Below are 23,457 nucleotides of genomic sequence, written 5' to 3' on the forward strand. Positions count from 1 at the left end.
TTGTATGACTCTGATTTCAGGTTCTCTACATATGATTCTACTTGTCAAATTGCCCAAGAAATTGCTGAGAAAATTCAACAACGAAATCAATGTGAAAGGAGAGGAGAGAAGACACCTAAGGTAATACCTCGTGAATGTGCTGAACTTAGAAGTCTGAGAACATCTCTAGATCTGGGGCACGCTCTGTGTGTGTGTGGTGTGCATGAGTACTCGAGCGCATGTATGTACATTTTTGGAGTGTGTTTTGGTATGTTGTGTCTACTTTTATTTTTCCCCAATTTGATAAATTATGACTGCTCCCGGAAGATATAAAATAGTCTACATTTCTTTTTTTTTAAAGATTTATTTATTTATTACATATACACCAGATTGAATTGTAGGTGGTTGTGAGCCACCATGTGGTTGCTGGGAATTGAACTCAGGACCTCTGGAAGAGCAGTCAGTGCTCTTAACCTCTGAGCCATCTCTCCAGCCCAATAGTCTACATTTCATTCATTAAATTGTCATAATACAGCTGCAGTGTTCACGCTGTTGGCAGCTGCTGACATCATATTCTTGGATTTGTTTGTGTATGCATGTGTTCATGGGTGTTTATGTGCATGTGGCAGCCAGAGGTTGACACTGGTTATTTTCTTTTGTCACTTTTCACCTTGTTCTTTTGAGGCTGGGTCTGCCATTGAACCGGAAACCCACTGACTGACTTGGCTAGATTGGCCAGTTAGCTCCAGGGATCTTGGTCTCTTCTCCCACCCTCTCTGGGTGCTGGGGTACAGGCTCCTGTGTGGCTGCTGGGTATCAGACACAGATTCACATGCTTGTGTGCCAAGCACCTTAGCAAGAAGTCCCAGCCCTGTGTATTTTGTTTATGATAACTCCTTATCCAATTGTTTAGACAACGTTGGGAAATCATATTTCAACAACAAACAGATTAAACGACAAACCAAAGAAATGAATGCAAGTGTTTTGTCAGGTGCACAGAATGAAATGCATGCCCCTTTATTTTGCATACATATCATTTGTCTTATTTATATTCTCATTTGTCCAATTTTTATTTTTCTTGTTTTTATTTATATTTCATTATATCCCATTTGTTTTATTTTTATTGTCATTTGTAGTTCTATTTATTTATTTTTGAGTTAGGGTATTGCTATGAAGCCCAGACTAGCCTGGAACTTGCTATGTAGTTCAGGCTAATCTTAAACCTATGATCTACTGCCACAGTCCCCTGAGCACTGGTATTACAGATGTTTGGCATTTCGGGGTAATTTTATGAAATATCACTGAAAAAATTTTGTGTTGTGTCTTATCAATAACAAGATTCCAAATGGATTTTTTTTTTTTTTTTGGTTTTTACAAGACAGGGTTTCTCTGTATTGTTTCAGAGGCTATCGGTCCAGCCCGGCCTCGAACTCACAGAGATCCGCCTGCCTCTGCCTCCCTAGTGCTGGGATTAAAGGCGTGCGCCACCACCACCCAGCCCCAAATGGATTTTGAATAGATATGTAGTACATTTACGAATTAAGTAGGAGAGTTTTGACTTTTTTTGTCCCCTCCCCCCCTTCAAGACAGGGTTTCTCTGTATAACAGCCATGACTGTGCTGGAATTCGCCTGTAGAGGAGGCTGGCCTTGAACTCACAGAGATCCGGCTGCCTGTGTCTCCCTAGTGTTGGGATTAAAGGTGTGTGCCACCACCACTGGCTTGACTTTTTAAATAATACTTAGTGCTTTCTTTTTATTCACTCTTCCAGCGTAACAGCATAGTTATTCTGCGTCTGGAACCAATTTACATTTTTTTAGATTTTGTTAGTATTATTGCTAATTTTTGTTTTTTAAAATTTCATTTGCTTAATTAATTAATTCACAGGATCTCATGACACCCAGGGTGGTCTGAAATTCCTATTGTAGTTCAGGCTGACCCTTATCTTCTTGCCTCTACCTCCCAAATGCTGGTATAGTAGGTATGATCCTGGCTTGATCACTGTTCTGATTCTTTTATTTATTTATTTTTTTGACACAGGATTTCTCACTGAACCTGGAATTTACCAATTTGGGTAAATAAGATGGGTAGCCAGCCCCATAGATTCTCCTGTTCCCACACCCCAGTGCTGGGATTACTAGCACACCTAGCCTTTTATATAGATGCTTGGGATTCAAACTCAGGTCTTCAAGCTTGTGTGGCAAACACTCTGCTAACTAAGCCATCTCCCCAGCCCTAAGTTGATTCTCTTTAACTTTTCCAAATAGATTATTCTCTGTCTTCAAATAATGCTTCAATCTCCCTTGGGCCCTTTCATATTTCCTTAGTCTTGTTCCTTTAGTAAGAACTTCTAGATCACAGTGAAATAGACAGTAGTGTCTAGTCTTAGTTTTTCTTTCTGTTTCATTTTTAATTTCTCCACACTGTATAATCATGTGTTTTTTCTATTTTTTAATCATTGACACTGTAAGCTTTCTTTTTTGGCTTTCTAGTACTACCATTCTTAACTTGAAAGAATACATTCTACATCATGGTAGTGCCTTGTCCTTTTAATGAAATCCAGAGTCTGCTGATGTTTTTGTCAGCCGGGCGTTGGTGGCACATGCCTTTAATCCCAGCACTCGGGAGGCAGAGGCAGGCGGATCTCTGTGAGTTCAAGGCCATCCTGGTCTACAGAAAGAGTTCCAGGACAGCCTCCAAAACAATACAGAGAAACCCTGTCTCAAAAAAAAAAAGTTTTTGTCAGCCTTTAGTGGGATTGTTGTGAGGGCTTTTTGTCTGTTTTTCAGTTATTTAAGTCAATGCTTCTGTCTAGCTAAAATATGAATTAGGTCTTACATTTTTTTCATTGTTCTGGAAGTTTCTGTTTATAACAAAGGAACTTTTCTCTTGATTATCAAAGATTATTTTCTTTCTTTTTTGTGTTTTACTTTTTGTTTTTATGAGACAGGGTTTCTCTGTATAGCCCTGGTAAAGATTATTTCCTTACAAAATTTGAAATGATCACCTTTGCCATTACAGTAAGTTAGTTTCTAGGCTATTCTCTTTTTGGGTGACATTTCACTTTATGATTTGATTTAAACATTTTAAAATTACATTTATTTCTCTCTCTGTGTGTGTGTGTGTGTGTGTGTGTGTGTGTGACTGGACACCCTGTCATCTGGAGCATGGTTGAGGGAAACATGGGTTCTGCTGCTGAGCAAGGTCTGAGGGAACACAGTTTCCCTCATGGCTCCAGGGTGGATAAAATGCGATATGCGGAAGCTCTGGAGACTGAGCTCCAGCTGAGTCTGAAGGCAAGCTGACAGTTTCCACTCAGTGCCCGTCAATGCCCACGTTCCGGGCCAGGTCACCTTGGGCAGGTGCACTGTGGGTACAAGCTCCGGATGGGTGGCTCGGCCAGGACATCATTGAGAACTTGACAACCTGAGCCTGTCTCCCAGGCCTTCCTAACTTAGCAGATGCTGTCCCTCTGGACGGTGCACTCAAGCTGTGCTCTCTTCTTTGCAGCTAACCCTGACCATCAGGACTTTGCTGAAGAACCTGAAGGTAAAGATCGACACTTTGAAGGATTTACTGCTAAGAGCCGTATCAACACGTCAGATGTATCCATGTAAACATGGGAGGAGAAACAATCTTATTTAAGAAAGGAAGGAATCTGGGCTACCCAGGTTTTCCACACCTCACGGAGGACTTGGTCTCCACATGGTTGCCTAGAGTCTTGAATTCTGTTTTAAGTGTCTGTTCACTGCTTTTTACAGTGTCTTTGCTGGCCAGGGAAGACCCACCTAAGGACTGAATTTGTCTGGGTGTAACCTTGACAGGGCAGGAAGCTTTCCCTCAGTGCCATTTGGAGAGCTGCACACTGCTCTCTGTTTACTGCCTTGAGGATGACTAGCTGCTATTCCAACCACAGGACTTTCATGATAACCCTCAACAGTGATTCCCTGGTGGATTTTTCAGAACAGTTTTTTTGTTGTTGTTGTTGTTGTTGTTATTTTTATTTTTTTCTTGAGATAGGGTCTCAGTAGCCCAAGTTGGACTTGAACTTACCCTGTAGCCACGAATGGCTTAAACTTCTGACCTCACCTACTGAGAACTCAGATCTAGGCATACTACAGTCTGTGCAGTTCTGTGAGGTGCTGGGGGTGGGGACCAGGGCCTTGTGCATGCTAACCAAATGCTCCACCAACGGAGCAACATCTCAGCCCTCCGGGTATTTAGTAGCCTGCTTTCTGGCCAATAACAGTAGAAGCTACCTGTCTATTTTGCTGTTTAAAAATCTAGCTGTAGACTACTGAGATATGGCTTGCCTGCCTCCTTCTTTCAGGCATACAGATAAGTGCCTCTACTTTGGGAGCTTTGCGGGTAAAGAGTATATTGGGACTTGGTTAAAGCATGGTGGGCCATCTTAACTTTTGGTGAGTTGTCTGAGTATTCAAGCAGTTTTTGAACTGTGTGTGGTTGTACACATCTGTGATCCCAGCACCAAAGAGACTGAAGCAAAATAGAGCATTACAGGCCAGCCTGGGCTACATTAGTGAGATTAAGGCTAACCTGAGCTACATAATGAGCCACCCTACCCTAGCCCCCCACACCTCAAAACAAACATTTTAAAAATAAATTCACAATGGATCTGTTACCTAAACTAATTGTTTAAACCTAGTTTGTATTGAGTTGAAAACTGCCCCCATAGTTGTGTTTCTTAAATGTCTGTAATTCATGCCAAAAAACTGATTTTTGGTGTCAAAGGAAACCATGTATCCTGGCTTTAAATGTGGGAAAATGTAGGAATATAGCTTTTTTGACAAAACAATTGAAGATGTTTCAAAAATACATTTTTCTTCCAAATGAACCCTTTTATGTTAGCAGGAAGGTTGGCATGACTTAGGTGCATGGTCTTCCAAATGTTTAATTATTAATCTGCTGAGGTTCCAAATAAAAGTTTAATTTTAGTAAACAATGGGGGCCTTCTTTCAAACACAATTAGAATATTCTGGTTTGTAATTTTACCCTCCACATGGTGTCTTTTGTTACTGCCCCATTAGCCTGTTACATAAAGAGCTTTTATTTTGCCCAAGTCAACAGGTCTTAATCTATAGATCTGAGTGGTTTCCAATGGATGAGGCTAGTTTCTCTTCTTTCAGAAGCCAGTGCTGGAGAGTTTGCACATGTGCGTAAGGCGTTCGGACTCATTTTAGTGTAACTAATAGCACATGCCTTAGAAAGGCAGCTAAATGCTATCTCATGGGCTGTTAGTACCTGTTTGCTAAGTTCCATTGAGATAATTATAATCGCTATATATATATATATATATATATATATATAGCATGCTATAGCAGATACACACATTTTTACACACACACACACACACTAGACTGGTAGAACAAGAGATATATATAACTCAAGAACTCTGTTTTCTGTTAATAGCCCTTGCTAGACAGTAGACAGAGGGTACTAAGCATGTAATATTTGGCTTCATTTTCCTAAGCACTTTCAGTCTGACCATCTGTTGTAATGGACTTTTGGTTTTGTTCTGTACCAGAATGAATTTTTCAGACCACCATATTAAGTACTACACATCAGATACACTGTCTCATTATTTAAAACATCCAAAAATTTTGTAGGAACATGAATATTGATAATTTGGTACTTCTTAGGGAAATAAAAAACCTAATTGGATAATAAAAGCCTTTTACAAATAATCTTTTTCCCCCCTAATGGTTGAGCTTTGCAGGTAGAGAAGGTGACATCCAGATCATACACCACATGGGGGCGCTCCTAAACCTGTTTTCAGAGAAGCCTTCTTTTGCTAGACTGAAAAAGGTGGTGGTGACTTCAGTAGTATTAACAACCTTTGTGTTTGTTAACTGGTTTGGGATTGAACCTAGAGCTCTGGGCATGCTAAGGGCAGGCTCTACAGCTCCAGCAACATCTTTTAGTCTTCCATTTCTCCAGCATTCTTCCTCTTAAACATTTTTAATCAAGTCTTCCTCCAGATTTAAGCTCATCAGTCTTAATCACTTCATATGCTTGGTCTTGGCAATTTCTCTTCTTCTTTATAGAAAAGGTAACTTGTCCAGGTCAACCTTGGCACCAGGTGGAGAGATCCCAACGTTCTAGCAGGGAGTTTTATACTAGAGAAAGGAATCCTGGATACATTAATAACTTTCCAAGGACCCCACAGTTAGGGATACGAGAGTCACATTCAAACACATCACTATCTGGCCCCAAGCCTGTTGTTTGAAGCTGAATTTTTCTTTAGTAGAAATAACGTAGTCACCTCTCCCCCTGTGCCTATTAACTCCATATCGCTGCCACACAGATCAACAGAGCCTTCTTAATCACAAAGGGTAAGATAGTGTTCCGTTCACTCTGGAGTATTATATCTTATGATATTGTGATGCTTAGTGTAAAAAAAAAAAGGCCACAAACCACCAATAGAAAGGCTCTTTGAGATTATTTGTGTTTGTGTATATATGTGTGCACAGTGCCTGAGAAAGCAGGAAAGGGTGTTGGATCCCCTAGAGCTGGAGTTACAGGTGGCTGGGAACTGATTATTGTTTGTGCAGAGACCTGAGCTTGTGTCCTGTACAAGAGCTCCAAGTGCTCTTCACCATCCAGCCATCTCTCCAGCCTAGATAGGGTGACTATTAATACTGTACTAAGAAACGATTGATGTTGGGTGACTTTTGTGTTTTGAGACAGGGTCTCAGTGTGTAACTCTGGCTGAGTTTGCCATGTAGACCAGGCTGGCCCAGAACTCACAGAGGTCTGCCTGCCTCTGCCTCCAGCACCACCACACCCGGCACTGGGTGACCTTGGAAATGTGAATATTTGAGCCGCCTGTTTCCTGACTGTGCTGCATGGTTGAGGGTTGATGGTATTTTATCAAACATGTTTTTGTCTTACTGTATTTGTGAAGTTTTCCAGAAACTACTAGGAGATACCAGAAAGATAAGTCCTCTCAAAGTTCTTTTCTGGACAGCTAGATTTATGAATACAGGTGTGAGATGTCACCTTCTTTCCAGAAAGTGGTTTGGTTGTTGTTGTTTTTTTTTCCAAGGAAAGCTGTGTGCTTTGACTCCATTAGCTTGTGATGAGCAATAAGACAAGAGTCCTGCAGCCAGGGTGCACGATTCTGCTCGATACTTTTCTAAAATAGTTAATTAATGTCTTTTGAGACAGGGTCTCGCCTGGTAGCCTAGGCAGGCCTAAAACTAACAGCGTAGCTCTGGCTAGCTTTGAACTGTAGGCAATCCTTCCACTTGTCAGCCTCACAAGTGCTGGGATTGCAGATGTGAGCCACCGTGCACAGCAAAACGTTCACTCCTATTTCCAGCTCTTCTTGTAGTTGCCTTACCGGGTTGCGAGAATAGCGTGCACCGTGGGAGGCTTTTTGTGAGATTTCATGTAGTACTAAAAACAGTCTCCACTGGCTTCTCGTGGAGCTTGTGCTTTGCTAGCTTTTCACAACCAGCAAGCACCTTTACCTTTTTAAAAATTGTCTGTGGCTGTGTGAGTGTATGCTAGTGCCCATGAGGGCTGCCTGACGTGGGTCCTGGGAACCGAACTCAGGTCCTCTGCTAGAGCAGTAAGTGCTCTTAACTGCTGAGCCATCTCTCCAGATCCAGCCTTTACCTTTTTTTTTTTAATTTTAGAAGAGTGAAAACAGCCTCTTTACAAAAGCATTCAGTATCAAAAGGTATTCTGGTGCCTTAGGAGAAGGCCTGTACAACTCTGTATTTTAGGGAAAATGATTGGTGGGTGGATGGATGTGATAATCATTGTGTGATAAGCCCGATGACTGTGGGAGTGGGCAGATGTGGGGGGGTTCTGGAAGCATCGCTGGGCCTGCAGTCGAGCTGAAGTTCTCCAACACTGACTCCCTGACAGTTTTCAGTGGCATCTGGAAACGTGGAAAAAATAGGAACATGGTGCTTGTGTTTGGGGACATTTTATCATTTATAGTCTCACTAGATAGATCTCTTTGTATGTTTTGGCATTAAAACCTTGTCATTTTTCTTCACTGTAGTAGTTTTGTTTGTTGTTGATTTTTTTCTTTGAACATCCAGTCCATACATGACCAAATGTGTAACTGGTAGCTGCTCTTCCATGTTCCCGACTTGGAAATCTGGCACCGTGGTGTTGAGGGATCTTGGGGCCCCTTGAGGCCAGAGAGCAGTTCAGCCTCCACTGGTTTGAGTTTCATTACCTCAGAGGTGGGCCTAATCCTGCTTTGGAAAGTTGAAGAATTTTGAAAGTGCCCCAGGGGTTTAACCCCTTCCATCACTGAGACAGTCATCAGGGCTGTTGAAGTGGCTCAGTAAATAAGGGCACTTGCTGCCACGCCTGATTGCCTGAGCTTGGTGGAGGAAGAGAACTGGCTGTCACAGGTCATCCTCTGACCTCCACACTGGTCTTCTACAGCACATACATGAATAAGTAAAAGGGAGAAAACAAGCTACTCGTCAACATTAAGCAGGCCAGTCCAGTCTCCCAGCGCCTGAGTCAGTTAATTGTAAAAAACAAAGCAAGGAGCTAGAGAGAAGCTCAGTGGTTAGAGCACTGTCTGCTCTTGCAGAGGACCTGGGTTAGTTCTCAGCACCCACATGGTGGATTCAGTTCCAGGAAATCCAGTGTCTTCTTCTGACCTATAAGGCACCAGGCACACATGTGGTGCATACACATACATGCTGGCAGAAATGGTCATGCACATAAACTAAATCTAAAAACATTTTGTTTTTTCAGAGTGAGCCATGAAAATCTCTTGGCCTCTCCACTTGTAAACTGTCTCCTCAAAGTGTCCCTGTTGCAGCATAGATAAACGATTGCCGGCTTCCTTCTCCAGTGGCGCTCAGTTCACAAGATAAAAACTAAATTCCCAAGTTTTTTAAGTTACATTTTTATCATGTGTGTGTATGTATGGAGGTCTTTCCTTCCACTGTGAGGGCCTTGGTGATTAAGTGTAGATTAAGCATGAGGCTCTGTAGCAGGCACCTTTACCCACCGAGCCATCCTGACAACCCCAAGACTAAATAAATACTAGTGGTTGCCAAAAGATAAGTCCTATGAAAATACTTTTTCAAAGAATGTGTCTTATGAGAATACTTTCTAGCAGCTTTTTCTGTGTTTGTTGCATTTCCCAAAGGATACCAGTAGTTGCAGTGCCCCTGCCGGGGCAGCAGGGAAGCTGGTCTTAGGCACACAGGTAGTAGGAATTGGTCATATTAGGTCAGACCATGCATTCCCACGAGTTGGCCAGATTACATGAGAAGTCAGCCTTGCCAGTGGCAAAGCTCTCTGGCAATTAATTTAACTTCCTCCTGTTTGCTCGTCCTCCGACTTTGCTTGATATTCACCAAGTTAGTGGGAGAGGAGGTGCCTCGCACCAGCCCCCAACTGTGTCCTCTGTTCTGTTTACCTTTCTTAGCCTTAGACACAGCGTGTGTACACTTCCTCACTCTACCCAGCTGTCACATGCGTGTCCACATATATGCAGTGTAGATCATAGATGGCACAGTTATCTAGTCTCCTACTTCTCCATCTGTCTCCTTGGGGGGTCTGTTGTTTCAGTATGTTAAAATGAAATACAAAACAAAGCGGCAGAGTGGCTGATTGTGTAATTTTCCAAGATTTAGCGGAAGTCTCTAGGGATATTCTGCATTGACATACTAGGCTGTGTTCCTTGTCAAAAATACATGGGACTGGAAATATTTCAGTTCTAGGAATATTTATATGTACATGATGAGACATCTTGGAAGGGAACCCAAGTGTAAGCATAAAACATGTATTTATTTTACATGTAGACTAGAGTTAATTTTATAGACGATTTAAAATAATTTTGTGCATGAAGCAAAGTTTCATGCTATGAAATTTTCCACCTGTGGTATTATGGAAAAGTGGTCAATAGTTAACGAATTTCAGAGCACTTGGGAGTTTAGATTTGGGGTTAGGGATGCTCCTGCTGTACCGGGTGGATTGCTTTCAACAGGATTGTAAGTTGTGCTGAGGGGCAGTGAGCAGTGCCGACAACCCTGGGTTGTGAAAGCCCGGGCTGTGCAGTGCCCAGAAAGTACAGAGGAGGAAGCCCTGGGGTGGAGCAGAAAGAGATGGCTTTAGCTTTGATTGTTTGTGTAGCTCTCAGTTTCCCTTTAGGAAAACGATGAGAACTGGCCTCAGGGATCCGAATGCTCTTGTAGCATCAGAGTTACTGCTCTGCAGACCCAGTCATCAGCTCATGCTGCCTCCCACGTTGGTCTCAATGGTGCGTTCTGAGCATTACTTTAAATCTGTGAGTGTGTCTGTTACTTTCGAGGACGTACCTTTGGAGGTTTTGTTGTTTATTATTATAAAAACATTTTCTGGGGGCTGGAGAGATGACTTGGCGGGTCAGATCATTGGGGGCTCTTCCAGCTGAGTTCAACTCCCAGTAACCACATGGTGACTTGCAGCTGTCTGTAATGGGATCTAGTCCCTGTTCTGAGTTCAATTCCCAGTAACCACATGGTGACTTGCAGCTGTCTATAATGGGATCTAGTCCCTGTTCTGAGTTCAATTCCCAGTAACCACATGGTGACTTGCAGCTGTCTATAATGGGATCTAGTCCCTGTTCTGAGTTCAATTCCCAGTAACCACATGGTGACTTGCAGCTGTCTATAATGGGATCTAGTCCCTGTTCTGAGTTCAATTCCCAGTAACCACATGGTGACTTGCAGCTGTCTATAATGGGATCTAGTCCCTGTTCTGGCATGCAGGTGTATATGCAGGTAGAGAACCATATATATATATATAATAAATAAATCTTTAAAAATATTTCCTACTAATACATTTTTTTTTCTAAGAACTCTTTTCTCTCCCACAGTGCCATCCTGACCTATGTCATTCTTCAACACAAATGATGTGAATGGTTGGAGTTTCTCATCCCAGGCTTTCTCACATTCACCCACCTCCCCCCACACTTAATATGAAATTCTTCAGGTAGTAAAGGGACTACTTTGTAATGTGTTTCTGGATCTTTTGTTTCTTTTTACCACATACACCATGGTCACAGATGAAAGGAAAAAGCAGCAACAATTCGAAATGTCATTCAGTCCTTCTTATATCTTGAGTTGCCAGTTCTCTTTCCTTAGGGATGGTTTTTTACAGGCCTCTGTAAGATTTTTTTGTACATACACATACTCTCACATGCTCACACACTCACACGCTCACCCCCCTGCCTGATCTTCATGAGAACTCTATCCCCTGGTTAGCCTGCTGCTTCTCCTCTCCCTCCATTTTGGTCAAGCAGGAAATCATTGCATAGATGTCTTAGTTCCTTACTGGTGGATATTTAGGGCACTTCCAGCATTTGTCTAAATAATTTTGCAGTGAACTTCTGAGCTCTCAAGTCATTGAATTTGCATTTATGAGTGAATCTGTTGGGAATGTCTCTTTAGGTCATAGAAGGCAGTCTGGCAATTGGTCAAACCTGTTTACATTTCCCTCAGGAATGTAGGCAGGTACCAGGTGCCTGGGTCCTTTGCAGACCTCTTGTCTGTTTACCAATCTGGTAGGTCAAGAAAGTATCTTAGAGTTGTGTTTCTCTTACTCACAGGCAGCTGTCTTTCCACTAGAGGGTTCGATGCCCCCTTTCTTTGTGGTATTATGTCCCTAGCCTACTTTTTGTCATGAGTAACTTTATTTTGCAGAGACTTCACCTTTTGTATAATTGGACCAGGGAGATGGTTCAGTGGATAAGGTGCTTGCTATGCAAGCTTGGGGACTTGAGTTCGGGCCCCCAACCCGCACATAAGAGCCTGGCTCTGTTTAGTCAGTCAGTGAGCTCTGGGTTCAATGAGAGGCCCTGTCTCAAAAACAAATTGGAACACAGTGGAGGAAGGCATCCAAGGCAGACCACTGGTTTCCTAGTGTCCATGAACTATTCATGCAGGTGTATACCACACTCTCTCTCTCTCTCTCTCTCTCTCTCTCTCTCTCTCTCTCTCTCTCTCTCTCTCTCTCTCTCTCTCTCTCTCTCTCTCTCTCTCTCTCTCTCCCTCTCTCCCTCTCCCCCTCTCCCTCTCCCTCTCCCTCTCCCTCTCCCTCTCCCTCTCCCTCTCCCTCTCCCTCTCCATGTAGTCACAGCTTCTAGGTTTTTCTTCAGGATCTATAGACTTTTATTCTTGCCTGGAGAGATTTTTTTCTCACTCAAGATTATTAAACTATTCTATGTATTCTAATAATGCTTGTAAAATTTTCTCTTTTAATGTTTAAGTTCCAGAACCATTTGAGTTTGTGCATAATTTTAGCATATGGCCAGTGTATGTTTGCTTGGGTGGTTGGGTACTGAAATCTCTTACGGAATGAAAGGTTGACAGGGTAGTTGAGCAGAGCATGTAGGCAAGGCTAGCTAATATTGCTACATAACCAGTAGCCCTACAATTTAGAATTTCCATTTATCTTGTTCTTTATAATTCTTGCCCCAGCTTGTATGTTCTCCCTGCCCTACCACGCAAGGAACTTTGTTTAAATTGAATAAAAGCTTTCTGCTTTATTGGCAGCTTATCAATAATTTGAAAGACATAGACACTTGTTCTTGATTGGCATCGATTGAAAGGCTAATATTGGCCCTTTTTATTAAAGAAGAGGAATATTTGAGGTTTCTGTTTCTTAGTTACAGTTGCTACTTCATGATTTCCAAGATGGGGTACTTGGTGACTGCCACTGCTGTCAGCGGAAAATGGAAAAGTAATGGTAGTGATTTGACCCAGGGAAGTGTGGCATGCCGGAATGTTGAGAGAGTTCATTTATTATTATTTTTTAATATGTAGAGTGACTATGCCTCAAAGACTTAGGTTGGAGATTTATGATTTTCCTAATAACTCTGTCACTGAGGGAGACTCTTTTGCCTGGGTTTGTTTACTGTTCCTATTAGCTAGCCAGCACTCTTCTGTGCAAAATTAACAGCAGAGCCTGTAGATCCCTGAGCCGTGCATTTCACTTTCAGGCAATAGTGATTCTAATCCTTGGTTTTGTCAAGTTCTCAGAAGCTTGGGGCCTGAACACAATGTTTTGTGACCCTTTACATTTTTTATTCCATTTATTTATTCGTGTATGTGTTATGTGCCCGTGTGGGCACACTCACCCTGGTGTGCATGCGCCACTTAGAGGTCTTGAAGGAGTCAGTTCTCTACTTCTTCCACATGGGTACCAGGAGTCAAACTCAGGTCCTCAAGCTTGGTAGTAGGCACCCTTCCCTGTTGAACCATCTTTCCAGCCCCTGGTGATCCCGCTTCCCCCCCCCCCTTTTTTTTAAAGAAGAAAATCTGTAATCAGAAGCAGCCGTCTCTCATGTTTATATTGTTGCTAGAATGGGTATCGGTGGCCAGCCCTGCTTCACATTGCCAGCCCTTCAGATTTGATGAAACAGAGCCATTTGGTTAAGAAAGAAAGAAAGAAAGAAAGAAAGAAAGAAAGAAAGAAAGAAAGAAAGAAAGAAAGAAAGAAAGAAAGAAAGGAAAGAAAAAAAGAAAGTCAGATACAACAGATTTGAAGTGGCTTGTTTTCCTTTTGCGTCTGAGAAGTCAGAGATATCCTTTCAAAACTGTTGACTTCCTGTACCCTGACCTGTGATGGAGTTTTCTTCCACATTTCTTTTACTTTTTTTGGTGTGTATACATGTGTGGTTATACACACACATGGATGTGGAGGCCTTTATTCTTTTGAGAGAGGCCTCTAAGTGAGCCCCAAGTTCTTGGATTTGGCTAGAGTGACCAGCCAGAGAGTTCCTGGGATCTGCCTGTCTTCACTCCCACTTCATACCAGCGCTGCAGTTACAGGTGAGCCAGGTTTAACTTTCCATAGATGCTGGGAATCCAAACTCCTGTCCTCAGGCTGGAAGGACAAGCAGCCTCCGCTTCAGCTTCATTTCTGAGAACACACAGGAATGAAACTCAGCGTCTGCTACTTTGTTTCCAGAAAGCTAGTATATAAACCTTGGCTGTTCACAGTTCACAAACGTGTAATCTCTGCACTAGGGAAGCTGATGGGGAGTTGGAGACCAACTTGGGCTACATAATAAACTCTGTTGCAGAAAGACAAACACAAAGGAACTTTGGGTTTAGGGGCTGAGGATGTGGCTTAGCAGTAAATCCAATGGCTCTGGGTTCAAGTCCCAGAACCAAAAACCTACCAAAGGATGTAAATGATCTTGAGTTACATATAAAGGAACAGTCATGGCCAGTGATTACCTTGGTGGATAAAGCACTTGTCATGCTTACCTGAAGACATGAGTTGGATCCTTGGAATCCAAAGTTGTTCTCTGACCTTTACATGCACTGTGACTTGAACACCTCTCCCCCATCACACACGAGACACACACACACACACACACACACACACACACACACACACACACACAGCAGTGGCTTTGCCCTCCGTACCCCTAGTCTGCCACATTTACTAGAATAATGTGTCAAGTACAACGCGTTTGTAGTTTTTCAAAAAGATCCCTAGTACTTTTAACTAATAAGCTGACAGAAACAGCTTTTACAGGACACGGTTGCATCAAAGCAGCCTTCCAGAAGCCTCCGTCAGAGCTATTATATATGGTGGAGACCCCTCCCTCTTTCCAAGCCGTAGGTTTCTTGGGGAGGGTGTTTTGGGTTTGTTTATGCACTGCTAGAATCAGACAGAGAGGCCTCACTCTTACTAGGCAAGCCTATCCCGTCCCGTCGTCGTCGTCTTAGGGTACTGATGAGTGTGCAAACATCCATGAGAGCTAACACCTGTAGCTTAACCCTGAGGACTCCTGCAGCCAGATGGCCCTGGCCCTGGTTGACCGCTCCCTGGCAAAAAAAGTAAAAAACAAAAAGTGAAGCTTTACCTCATGTATTTTTCAGCAAAAGGACTCACATAGCGATCTGTGTCAGTGTTTATGTATCCGTCTTCAGCCGTACAGTCTTTACCTGAAGGATGGAAGTCTGGAAAATAGAACTGCCTCTTCCGGGTGGTCGTGGGTGGAGCCTGCAGTGGCTGCAGGTGACTGGAAGAGTTAATAAAGTCATAGGGAAAATGAGCTAAGCCACCCACTGTTGGACCTTAACACAACCGTCTGCAGAACACAGCTGGAGGGGGACCGAAGACAGAACCTGCTGGATGACCTTGTTACCCGGGAGCGCCTGCTCCTGGCATCATTTAAGAATGAGGGTGCCGAGCCAGATCTGATCAGGTAGGACACTTGCTTTTTCCAGGGATACCCCCGCCCCCGATGCTGAGGACTTCCGTGCAGTGGCTACAGCTGTTTTCTGCATGGTTTCCATTCTGTATAAAATCTGCTTGTTTACAGTGTCTGACTGCATTTTCCTACTGAGTTTAGTTTTCATTAATTTTCCAGATTTAGCAAGCCTTGCTGTTCAACTTAAGCTCATATTGGGTGGGGCAGACTTATGGAGAACACAGTCAGAAATTTCCTTTCGCAATTTTTTGAGTTTTCTGTCTTGTAAATTCCTGAAGTTGCTACACTTTAGTTGGCTTGTTGAAAATGGTGTCCTGGTTAGACAAGGGCGAGGTCACAGAGAGAAGGAAGGGTTCCTGGGCTGGCTTCTCCAGGTTCTCTGCCAGGCAGCAATTGGCACTGCATATAGCCGGCATCTGCCCTGAATTCAGCCTCCATTGCTGGGGCTAATGAAGGAGAAATTGTTATATCTTTTGCATTGGCCTCTCCCGGCTTCTGGAACTTAAGTTCATGACTGGGAACATCATAGAAGAAAATGAACCCAGAAGAGAAACTCCCCTTCTCTGTCCTCTAGCAATGACTAGATGTGTCCATTTTGGAGAGTCGGGGGATCGGCTTTCTGCTTAGTTTTTAGGAATGATGTAGCTTGCTAAGGGCCACACTGTCGGGCCCCACCTCAGACTTCACTCCAAGTGTGGCGGGTTGGGGTGGGTGGTCCCAGGTGATTGCTGTAAACAGCCAGGCTTGCAAACCACCGTCCTAGGAAGAGCTGGTGGGGGAGCAGCAGTTTATTCCTGTTGGTTCCACACTTCTTGGGAGCAGGTAAGCCAAGGTATCAGACAGAATTTACAAAATGTACAAAGCTAGGTGAAGTTAGGTCGGTTTTGTGATGAATGAAATCTTGGGTTAGGGAAGAGGAGTGGTTTCCTGGGCAAGGCTTTAAAATGCCGGTGGAAGCTTGTGGAGCTGACTTACTGAGGCGCCTCAGGGTTCTCTGGCAGTGCTCAGTCCCGTACATACAAGGGGGTAAAGAGATGCGGACATTGGTCCAGATTGTGGAGCCAAGACAGGTAGGCAGAGGAATTCAAGGTGAGAAGAAATGGCTTCTTCCAGTAAGAACTTCATCATGGGGAAGAGAAGAAATAGGCCAGGCATAGTTATTTACGCCTGTAGTCTCGGCACCTATGAAACGGAGCATTGCTGGGATTTGTAGGCCAGCCTGGGCCACAGAGTGAGACCCCGTCTCAAAAAGAAGTTAATAGGGGCAGTTGGTGGCAGATGTACTTCATGGAGAATGGTGACCAAGGGGAGAGAGGATACTCATGTGGTCATGGTAGACGTGGTCATGGGGGATAGTGATGCTTACCATTTGATAGGATACTGCAAGCACCAGACTGTAGTAATATTCTCTATTAATTGTCGTTTGATGATGCTAGGGGCCACCTGAAGAATGAGAACCTTTGTGGTTTGGGTTTTAACGTTTTTGTTCTATCTTACCTGTCTTCTATTCCTACTTATGCAGTCTCTGTGTCTCAGTGTCTCTGTCTTTGTCTCAATGTCTCTGCATCTCTGTGTCTCAGTGTCTCTTTGTTTCCGTGTCTCTATGTCTCTGCCTCTTTGTCTCTGAATCTGTATCTCTTTGTTTCTGCATCTCTGTGCCTCAGTATCTCTGTGTCCCTGTCTCTCTTACCTATTCCAGAGCGTGAGTGGCAAAACCCGGGTCACAAGCTAACATTCAGAATCACAGCTCCCAGCTTGTGAATTAGTGTCTATTTTTGCAGGGTCTTGCATGATTTGAAAATTACTGCTTTGTACCTTCCTCTCCCCTATTTTTCTGCATCAGAGTCTGACTATATAGTCCTAGAAAACCTGGAACTCTATGTAGGCCAGGCTGAATTCCTTCCTCTGCTTTCCCTAGTGCTGGGATTAAACACATGTGCCACCATCTTAACTGGGGCACTTTACATCAGAGCCTCCCAAGAGGCTCACCACAAACAGGCAGAGAAAGGAAAAGGGGGAAGTGCAGGCGTCTTCCGTGCCCTCACCGATGGCAGTGAGGCTGGAGAAGCTCCATGAGGTATCTGGTAGGTAGCAGGCTGACTCGCTGCCTCCTATCAGAGAGTAAGGCAGCGGAACATACATTGTTCTGTGTGCTTTCTGGGCAGACCCTGCTAGCTGAGCAGCTCTCTGCAGTATCTCTTTTCAGGAGGCAGGAGGGGTAGTCAGGGCTAAAGTCAGTCTGTTGGAGAAGTTGTATTTTAGACATAAAGTCTTTTTTAAAGAAAAATGTATTTGGTCAGGTGGTGATGGCACACACCTTTAATCCCAGGATTTAGGAGACAGAAACAGGCTGAGTTTGAGGCCAGCCTGGTCTACAAAGTGAGTTTCAGGATGGCCAGGGCTGTTACACAGAGAAATCTTGTCTCAAAAAAACAACAAAAAATATTTTTACCATTTTATTTTATTTAAAAATTTTATTTTTACCATTTTAATTGTGTGTATGTATGTACCTGTGTATATACATACATGAGTGCAGGTGTCCTTGGAAACCAGAGGCAATAAAGCCTGCTGGACCTGAAGTTAATGGTGGTTTTAAGTCACCTGGTGTGGGTGCTAGGAACCAAACTCTGGTCCTCTGCAAGAGCAGTATAGGATCATAACCACTGAGCCATCTTTCCAGCCCCTAGATATCAAATTATAACTTTTACATACTCTAAAGAACTGGGCCAGGCAGCTTACTAGTCCTTCAATCATCTGGGCTTAGCTTCAAATTTATTGATTTTTAACTGGACCTGAGTTCTGCCCATTTTAACTGTTGTTAGGACCAGGTAAGGTGATTGCCAGTAAAAGCTTTGCAAGAAGTGACATGTCTACAAAGACGATGCCATCACTGGAGCATTGTGTCACCATCAGGTTATGGAAAGCCCATGCTGCTGTCAGCTGTGGCAACCTTCTGTCTCACCTGTCCTGGGTTTTCCTTCCCAGTGACCTGGCCTCCTTGGCCAGCCTTTCCATGTGCTGTCCCTGGCAATCACCCTCCCAAGAGTCCCCTTTCAGGACCCAGTGTGCTGCTTGTTGCCTTAGTCATCAGTAGACCGTTTTAAATTAGTTCTAGCTAGAGGATCAGTGTTGAGTAGCAGCTTATCTTCTGTGGATATTTTAATCAAAACTTCCTCAGCTCCCAGGATTTAAACCAAAGCAAATGGATTGTTGGGAGAATTTTTAGAGAACTGGTTAAATTCAGAGCAATGGTAGTTTTGGTTTTGGTTGGAGGCCTGGGGACCTTTTAATTCCTGTCATTAGGATTGCCTCCTATTGGTCATATGTATTAAGGTTGAACCACCAGGACTGAAAATAGTTGCATATTAGTTTGTTGGTAAATGGTTGGGGTGACTTGGGGACAGAGAGACCAGACCAAGAAGAAACTGAAGCAACAATAAATGAACTCTTGAGTTTGCAACATTTGAAGTCCCTGACTGAACTTGTCTGTATTTCTTCAGGATAGAGCCAAGGCCAATGCATGCAGAGCTTTTTGTTTAGTGAGCTTCCAGAGAAGTTGCATTTAAAAAGTACATAAGCACTGTCCAGAAGTGACGGCTGAGGTCTGGTGGCCCATTTCACAGAACATGGCCCCGGCTTGTGTGAGAAATCAATGTGGCAAATAGGTACCAATTACCATGAAAACGTAGAATCATTGCAGATGATGAAACACAAGGGAAAGAGAATGGTATAGGATTAGAAGGTGAATTTCAGTTCCTTGGCAAATCATCGTTGGGCTGGGGTTAGTTAGCTCCATTGTGTTCACCCCAACAGGAATATAACTGTGTCCATATGAGAAGTTCAAGTCTTGCAGACAGTCTGGGGAAGTCCAACCAGTAGGAAAACACATACTAGATAAAAGCTGCACCACGATATTATTAGGGAAGTCCCTGGGAGCTCAGCTTCACGGTTATGAAAATGGACTCCCAGGTTGGTTTACCTTGCTCTACATAGGCAGGGAGATGGCACCATTGCTGATGTGGAAACCTAAGGGTACTAAGTGAGTGAAGGGATGCTGAAGCCAAAGTCCCCTGCTGTTGTGTGCTTTGTAAAGCCTGTCCCTCATTGCCAAGGGTCTCCAACTGTGCCTCTCTTCCGTTCTCCTCTTCACAGACAGCTTATTAAGGAGAGAAGCATATTGTCAAACGTCAGTTTGGATTAACACTTCCTTTAAGCAGACATTAATTTGCCGATCACATAATTGAATGTGTAGCCATCATGTGACTGAGTCTTCATTTTTACCTTGCAGATTACCCATCATTATTCTAGAGCAGTAAGCCTGGGTCTAAATAAGCAATGGTTGGCTAATTTAAGTATTTGGACAGTTGTTAAAGAAGCCCCTGTGTAACAGTGTCCCTTGGAAGGCGATAAGCAGTGACACAGCTTCGGACTTGAAAGCCCACTGCCCTTTGCGTCTGGAGCATTGCTGAGCTTCACAATTAGCTAGAGCTTTGTAAAGAGAAAGAATCATTGCATACTCCACTGCGCCCTGACACTCTCTGAGATTATGTGATTAACTCCACTGTCATGGGTGGCTAATTGGCTGAGCTTAAACCTTCACACCACCAAACATGTAGAGGATTATGGGGAATAGGAAGTTTTTTGGAATTTGTGTTGGTAGTTTTATGTTTGGAAGGAGAAGCTTACAAATGGCTTTCTCCTAGACTCAAAAGGCATTGTCACATTTTTTTGGAGTACAAGCATTAATTAATTTAAAACATACATCTCTTGAGCTACTGAAAATGTATGGACCTTATAGTATGTACTCTGTCACTGTGTGGGCAGGCCAAGTATGCACAAGAAAATTATATTAAATCTTACATTAAGACAGGCTGTGGTGGCCCATGCCTTTACTCCCAGTACTTGGGAGGCAAAGGCAGATAGATCTCTGTGAATTCGAGGCCAGCCTTGTCTATAGAGCACATGCTAGGACAAAGCTACACAGAGAAACCCTATCTTGAAAATAAATAAATAAAACAAAACCAATCTTACATTAAAAATATAACCTCTGTTGCAGAGCATGATGATGCATGCCTATAGTCCTAACTACTCAGGAGGCTTAGACAGGAGGATTGCTGGAGTCCAGGAATTATGGGGCTGAGTATGCTATTGCCAATCAACTGTCTGCACTAAGTTTGGCATCATATGGTGACCTCCCGGTAGTGGGTGACCATCAGTTGCCCAAGGAGGGGTGAACCTGCCCAGGTTGGAAAAATAGATCCTCTCGTTTTAAATCATGGAATATCTTATATCAGGTTAGTGGTTTCTAAGAAGGAATTGTACCCAATAGTACACTGATTTCTTAAGAAATTATGCCTTTATGCTTGGTAGTAAGTACTGCTATTAACACATGACCACAAACTCTTCTGTTGGTAAGAAGTTGCTAAGGAATATGCACTTACTTCATTAGCTGGCTCAGGTATTATGTAAACTAATATTTTATTTATGCCCAGAAATATGGTAGCTCCCTAGCTTTTCTGGAAGGATGTGCTGACCTCGGTGAAACTTTGCTTTTCTCTGTTTAAGTAAACCCAGGATAGATAGGCCAGGGGAGAACGAAATGCAGCTAAGAACACTGAAATTCCCTGCAGCGTAATAAACAGTAGGTAAGGATGCAAGAATACCGTGATAAAGCACGCGATGCTTAGTGTGTGCCTAGTGCCATTTGGGGATGTGGCAGCCTGAAGCCAGCACAGACAGAGCACCTGCTTTCTGTAGCTTAGTGGGGTACAGTCCAGTGAGCTGCCCCCTTGGGTACCCATACAGTGACATGCCACATTCCATGGTAGGAAATTAAAAATCCACAGTAGAGTGAACTCGGCAGAAAAGCTCATTGTCCTTCGTATCTGTGGGGAGCCTGTTGAGCTAGCAAGATCACAGGTCCAGCACTCATCAGTTACATCTCTTTTACCCCTCAAAGACCATGTATTTTGTCTCTTGATGGAGATTTTAAGTATCCTGATGACAGCAATCAAAGAGTGCACAGTGCTTAAAGAGTTTCTGCCGAATGAAAGAACACTACTTCCCTCTCTGTCTCCCCAAAGACCCATCCTAGAGTTGGGTATACAGCAGGCACACTTTAACGCAGCAAATTTTTGTTGATTGAAAAGCTGATCCAAAATGTGATAGAATGCTTTGGGAACTAAACAACTGGGAGTATCAAGTGCGTTCCCACAGAAGCTTTTCTTCCTGCCCTACCGGCTTGTTCACTCAAACAGCAACTCAGAGCTCCAGGCCCTCTAAACACAAGGTTTCCATGTGCTCTGCAAATGGAGAGAGAATGTGGAGCATGTACACCCTCTTAGATGATTGGTCCTGCAAGTGTCTTACACTCTGTTCATTGGCCAGAGGTAGTCACATGCCCCTACCTTTCTTCAAGGGAAGCTGGAGACTGTAATGCCTATGGATGCTCTATACTGAACTGGGACTGGAGGAATCTGTATTTTGTCTGTGCCCTGGCTATTCTGAGGAATGACAGATAAGTATGCAGTCTTGATGCTCCTCTAGTCATTGGTCAGCAGAGGTATCAATATTAGACCTACGTTCCAGAGCCACACTAGCAAACCAGCATGGGACTGGCATGGAAACTGACATACTGTGGACCAGTGGAACAGAGTAGAGGATTCAGAGCAAACCCACACAGCTGCAGCCATCTGATGCTCTACACTGGAGAAAAGACAGTCTCTTTGACAAATGGTGCTGTGAAAACTGGATACCCACATTTTAAAGACAGAAACTAACTAGATGTCTGTCTCTCACCCTGCACAAAATCAATTAAAAATGAATTGAAAACTTTAAGACCCCAAACTCTTGAGTCATCTAGAAGAAAACATCTCAAGATATGGGCAAAGGCAGGCTTTCTAAATAGGACTCTTAACAACTTAGAGATAGTACAATTTGACAAGGAGGAATGCATTGAAATAAGGGGCTAGAGGTGGCTCGGTATGTGGATTAGTCTGAAGTCCTGGGTTCAGATCCTGGCACCCAAATAAACAGCTCCCACACAGGAAAGGAGACCATGATGGTGCCACCTACAGAATGGGAGAGCTTACCACCTTTTCTTCTGACAGATGTAAACACCAAAAGAACTAGCAGTGTAGTTAATAGAAAGCCGGATCAACTGAACTGCCACTTTTCAAAAGCACGACTGGTCAATGAACACGGGAAGAAAAGAAAGTTCTACATCCTTAGTCATCAGGGGATGCAAATCAAATTCTTAAGACCTAGTCTCATCCTAATGGTTCCCATCTGGAAAATGAAGAGCAACAAAAGCTGGCATGGGCAGGATAACTGCGGGTGGAAGGTAGATTACTGTTGTGGGAGGCATTATGGGGAGTGCCTCAAGAACAACAGAGCTACCATGTGATCCAGCAATACCCTTTGTGAGTTACATACCCAGAGGAATCAATCAACATACACTGGGTGCTTGCATACCTAAGTTTATCTCAGCACTGTGCACAGTGGCTGTGTTTGGGAATCAACCTAGGTGGCGATGGATGAGTAGAAAGTGTATGTAGTCACTGTAAGCCATAAGGTGGATGTAATTAGGCTGTTTGCAAGAAAATGAAACCACATGTTTTTATATGTGAATACAGGTGCCCATTGAGGGCACGAGTTTAGTTCACTATGAACCAGGATTCTCTCAGCCACTGGGAACCCAATGCTACCAAAGCCACTTCAAGAAAACCTTCCCATGTAGGAGGCTCCGCGTGAGAACGCTGGCTATTTCAGCTGCCTGGGACTGCCATCCTTATGCTTGCCTCCTTTGCCTTGGTCAGAGTGTTCCTCTTCTTTCAGCCCGAATCCCCTCATGGTTTCCAGATGGATGCAGCAGCTTCTGGCCACACTTTGGGCAGAGCCATAGGAAAAGAAGATGATACTTGCACGAGTAAATATTCATATGGCTAGGAAATCTAAAAAGCATCTACCAGTGTTTGGGAAGGTCCTCTTGATTGGTCCCCCATTCTAACACAAGGTAATTACTGTTTTTGCATATCCTACAATTATCTGAAGCTTATACCCATAAACAGGAGTATATTCTCTTATTATCTACCATCTTTTATACAAGTGGGAGCATATTATATATTCCATTTGACAATATCTTAAACCTGATTATATATCAGAGAGTTTTCCCACTCAGGAGATTTGTGCTTGATTTTTTTTAAGTCAGTATATTTTATCATGCACACATACCATAATTAGTTTAACTAGTATCAGATGTGT

General features: G+C 43.3%; 1 protein-coding gene across 6 annotated transcripts in view; it reads left to right on the forward strand.

Annotated features, from left to right (window-relative positions):
- Positions 1-23,457, forward strand: part of Stx8 (syntaxin 8) — a 230,823-nt gene that overhangs the window by 3,920 nt on the left and 203,446 nt on the right. For all 6 annotated transcript variants that reach the window (XM_021225772.2, XM_040748913.1, XM_021225774.2 and 3 more), the window contains exons 2-4: positions 21-120; positions 3,489-3,583; positions 15,079-15,189. In XM_021225772.2, the coding sequence (XP_021081431.2) occupies positions 21-120; positions 3,489-3,583; positions 15,079-15,189 (306 nt within the window). The remainder of the gene's footprint in view (positions 1-20; positions 121-3,488; positions 3,584-15,078; positions 15,190-23,457) is intronic.

The sequence above is a fragment of the Mesocricetus auratus genome, unplaced genomic scaffold (genome assembly GCF_017639785.1).
Source record: "Mesocricetus auratus isolate SY011 unplaced genomic scaffold, BCM_Maur_2.0 Super-Scaffold_100007, whole genome shotgun sequence".
In the NCBI taxonomy this organism is placed as follows: domain Eukaryota; kingdom Metazoa; phylum Chordata; class Mammalia; order Rodentia; family Cricetidae; genus Mesocricetus; species Mesocricetus auratus.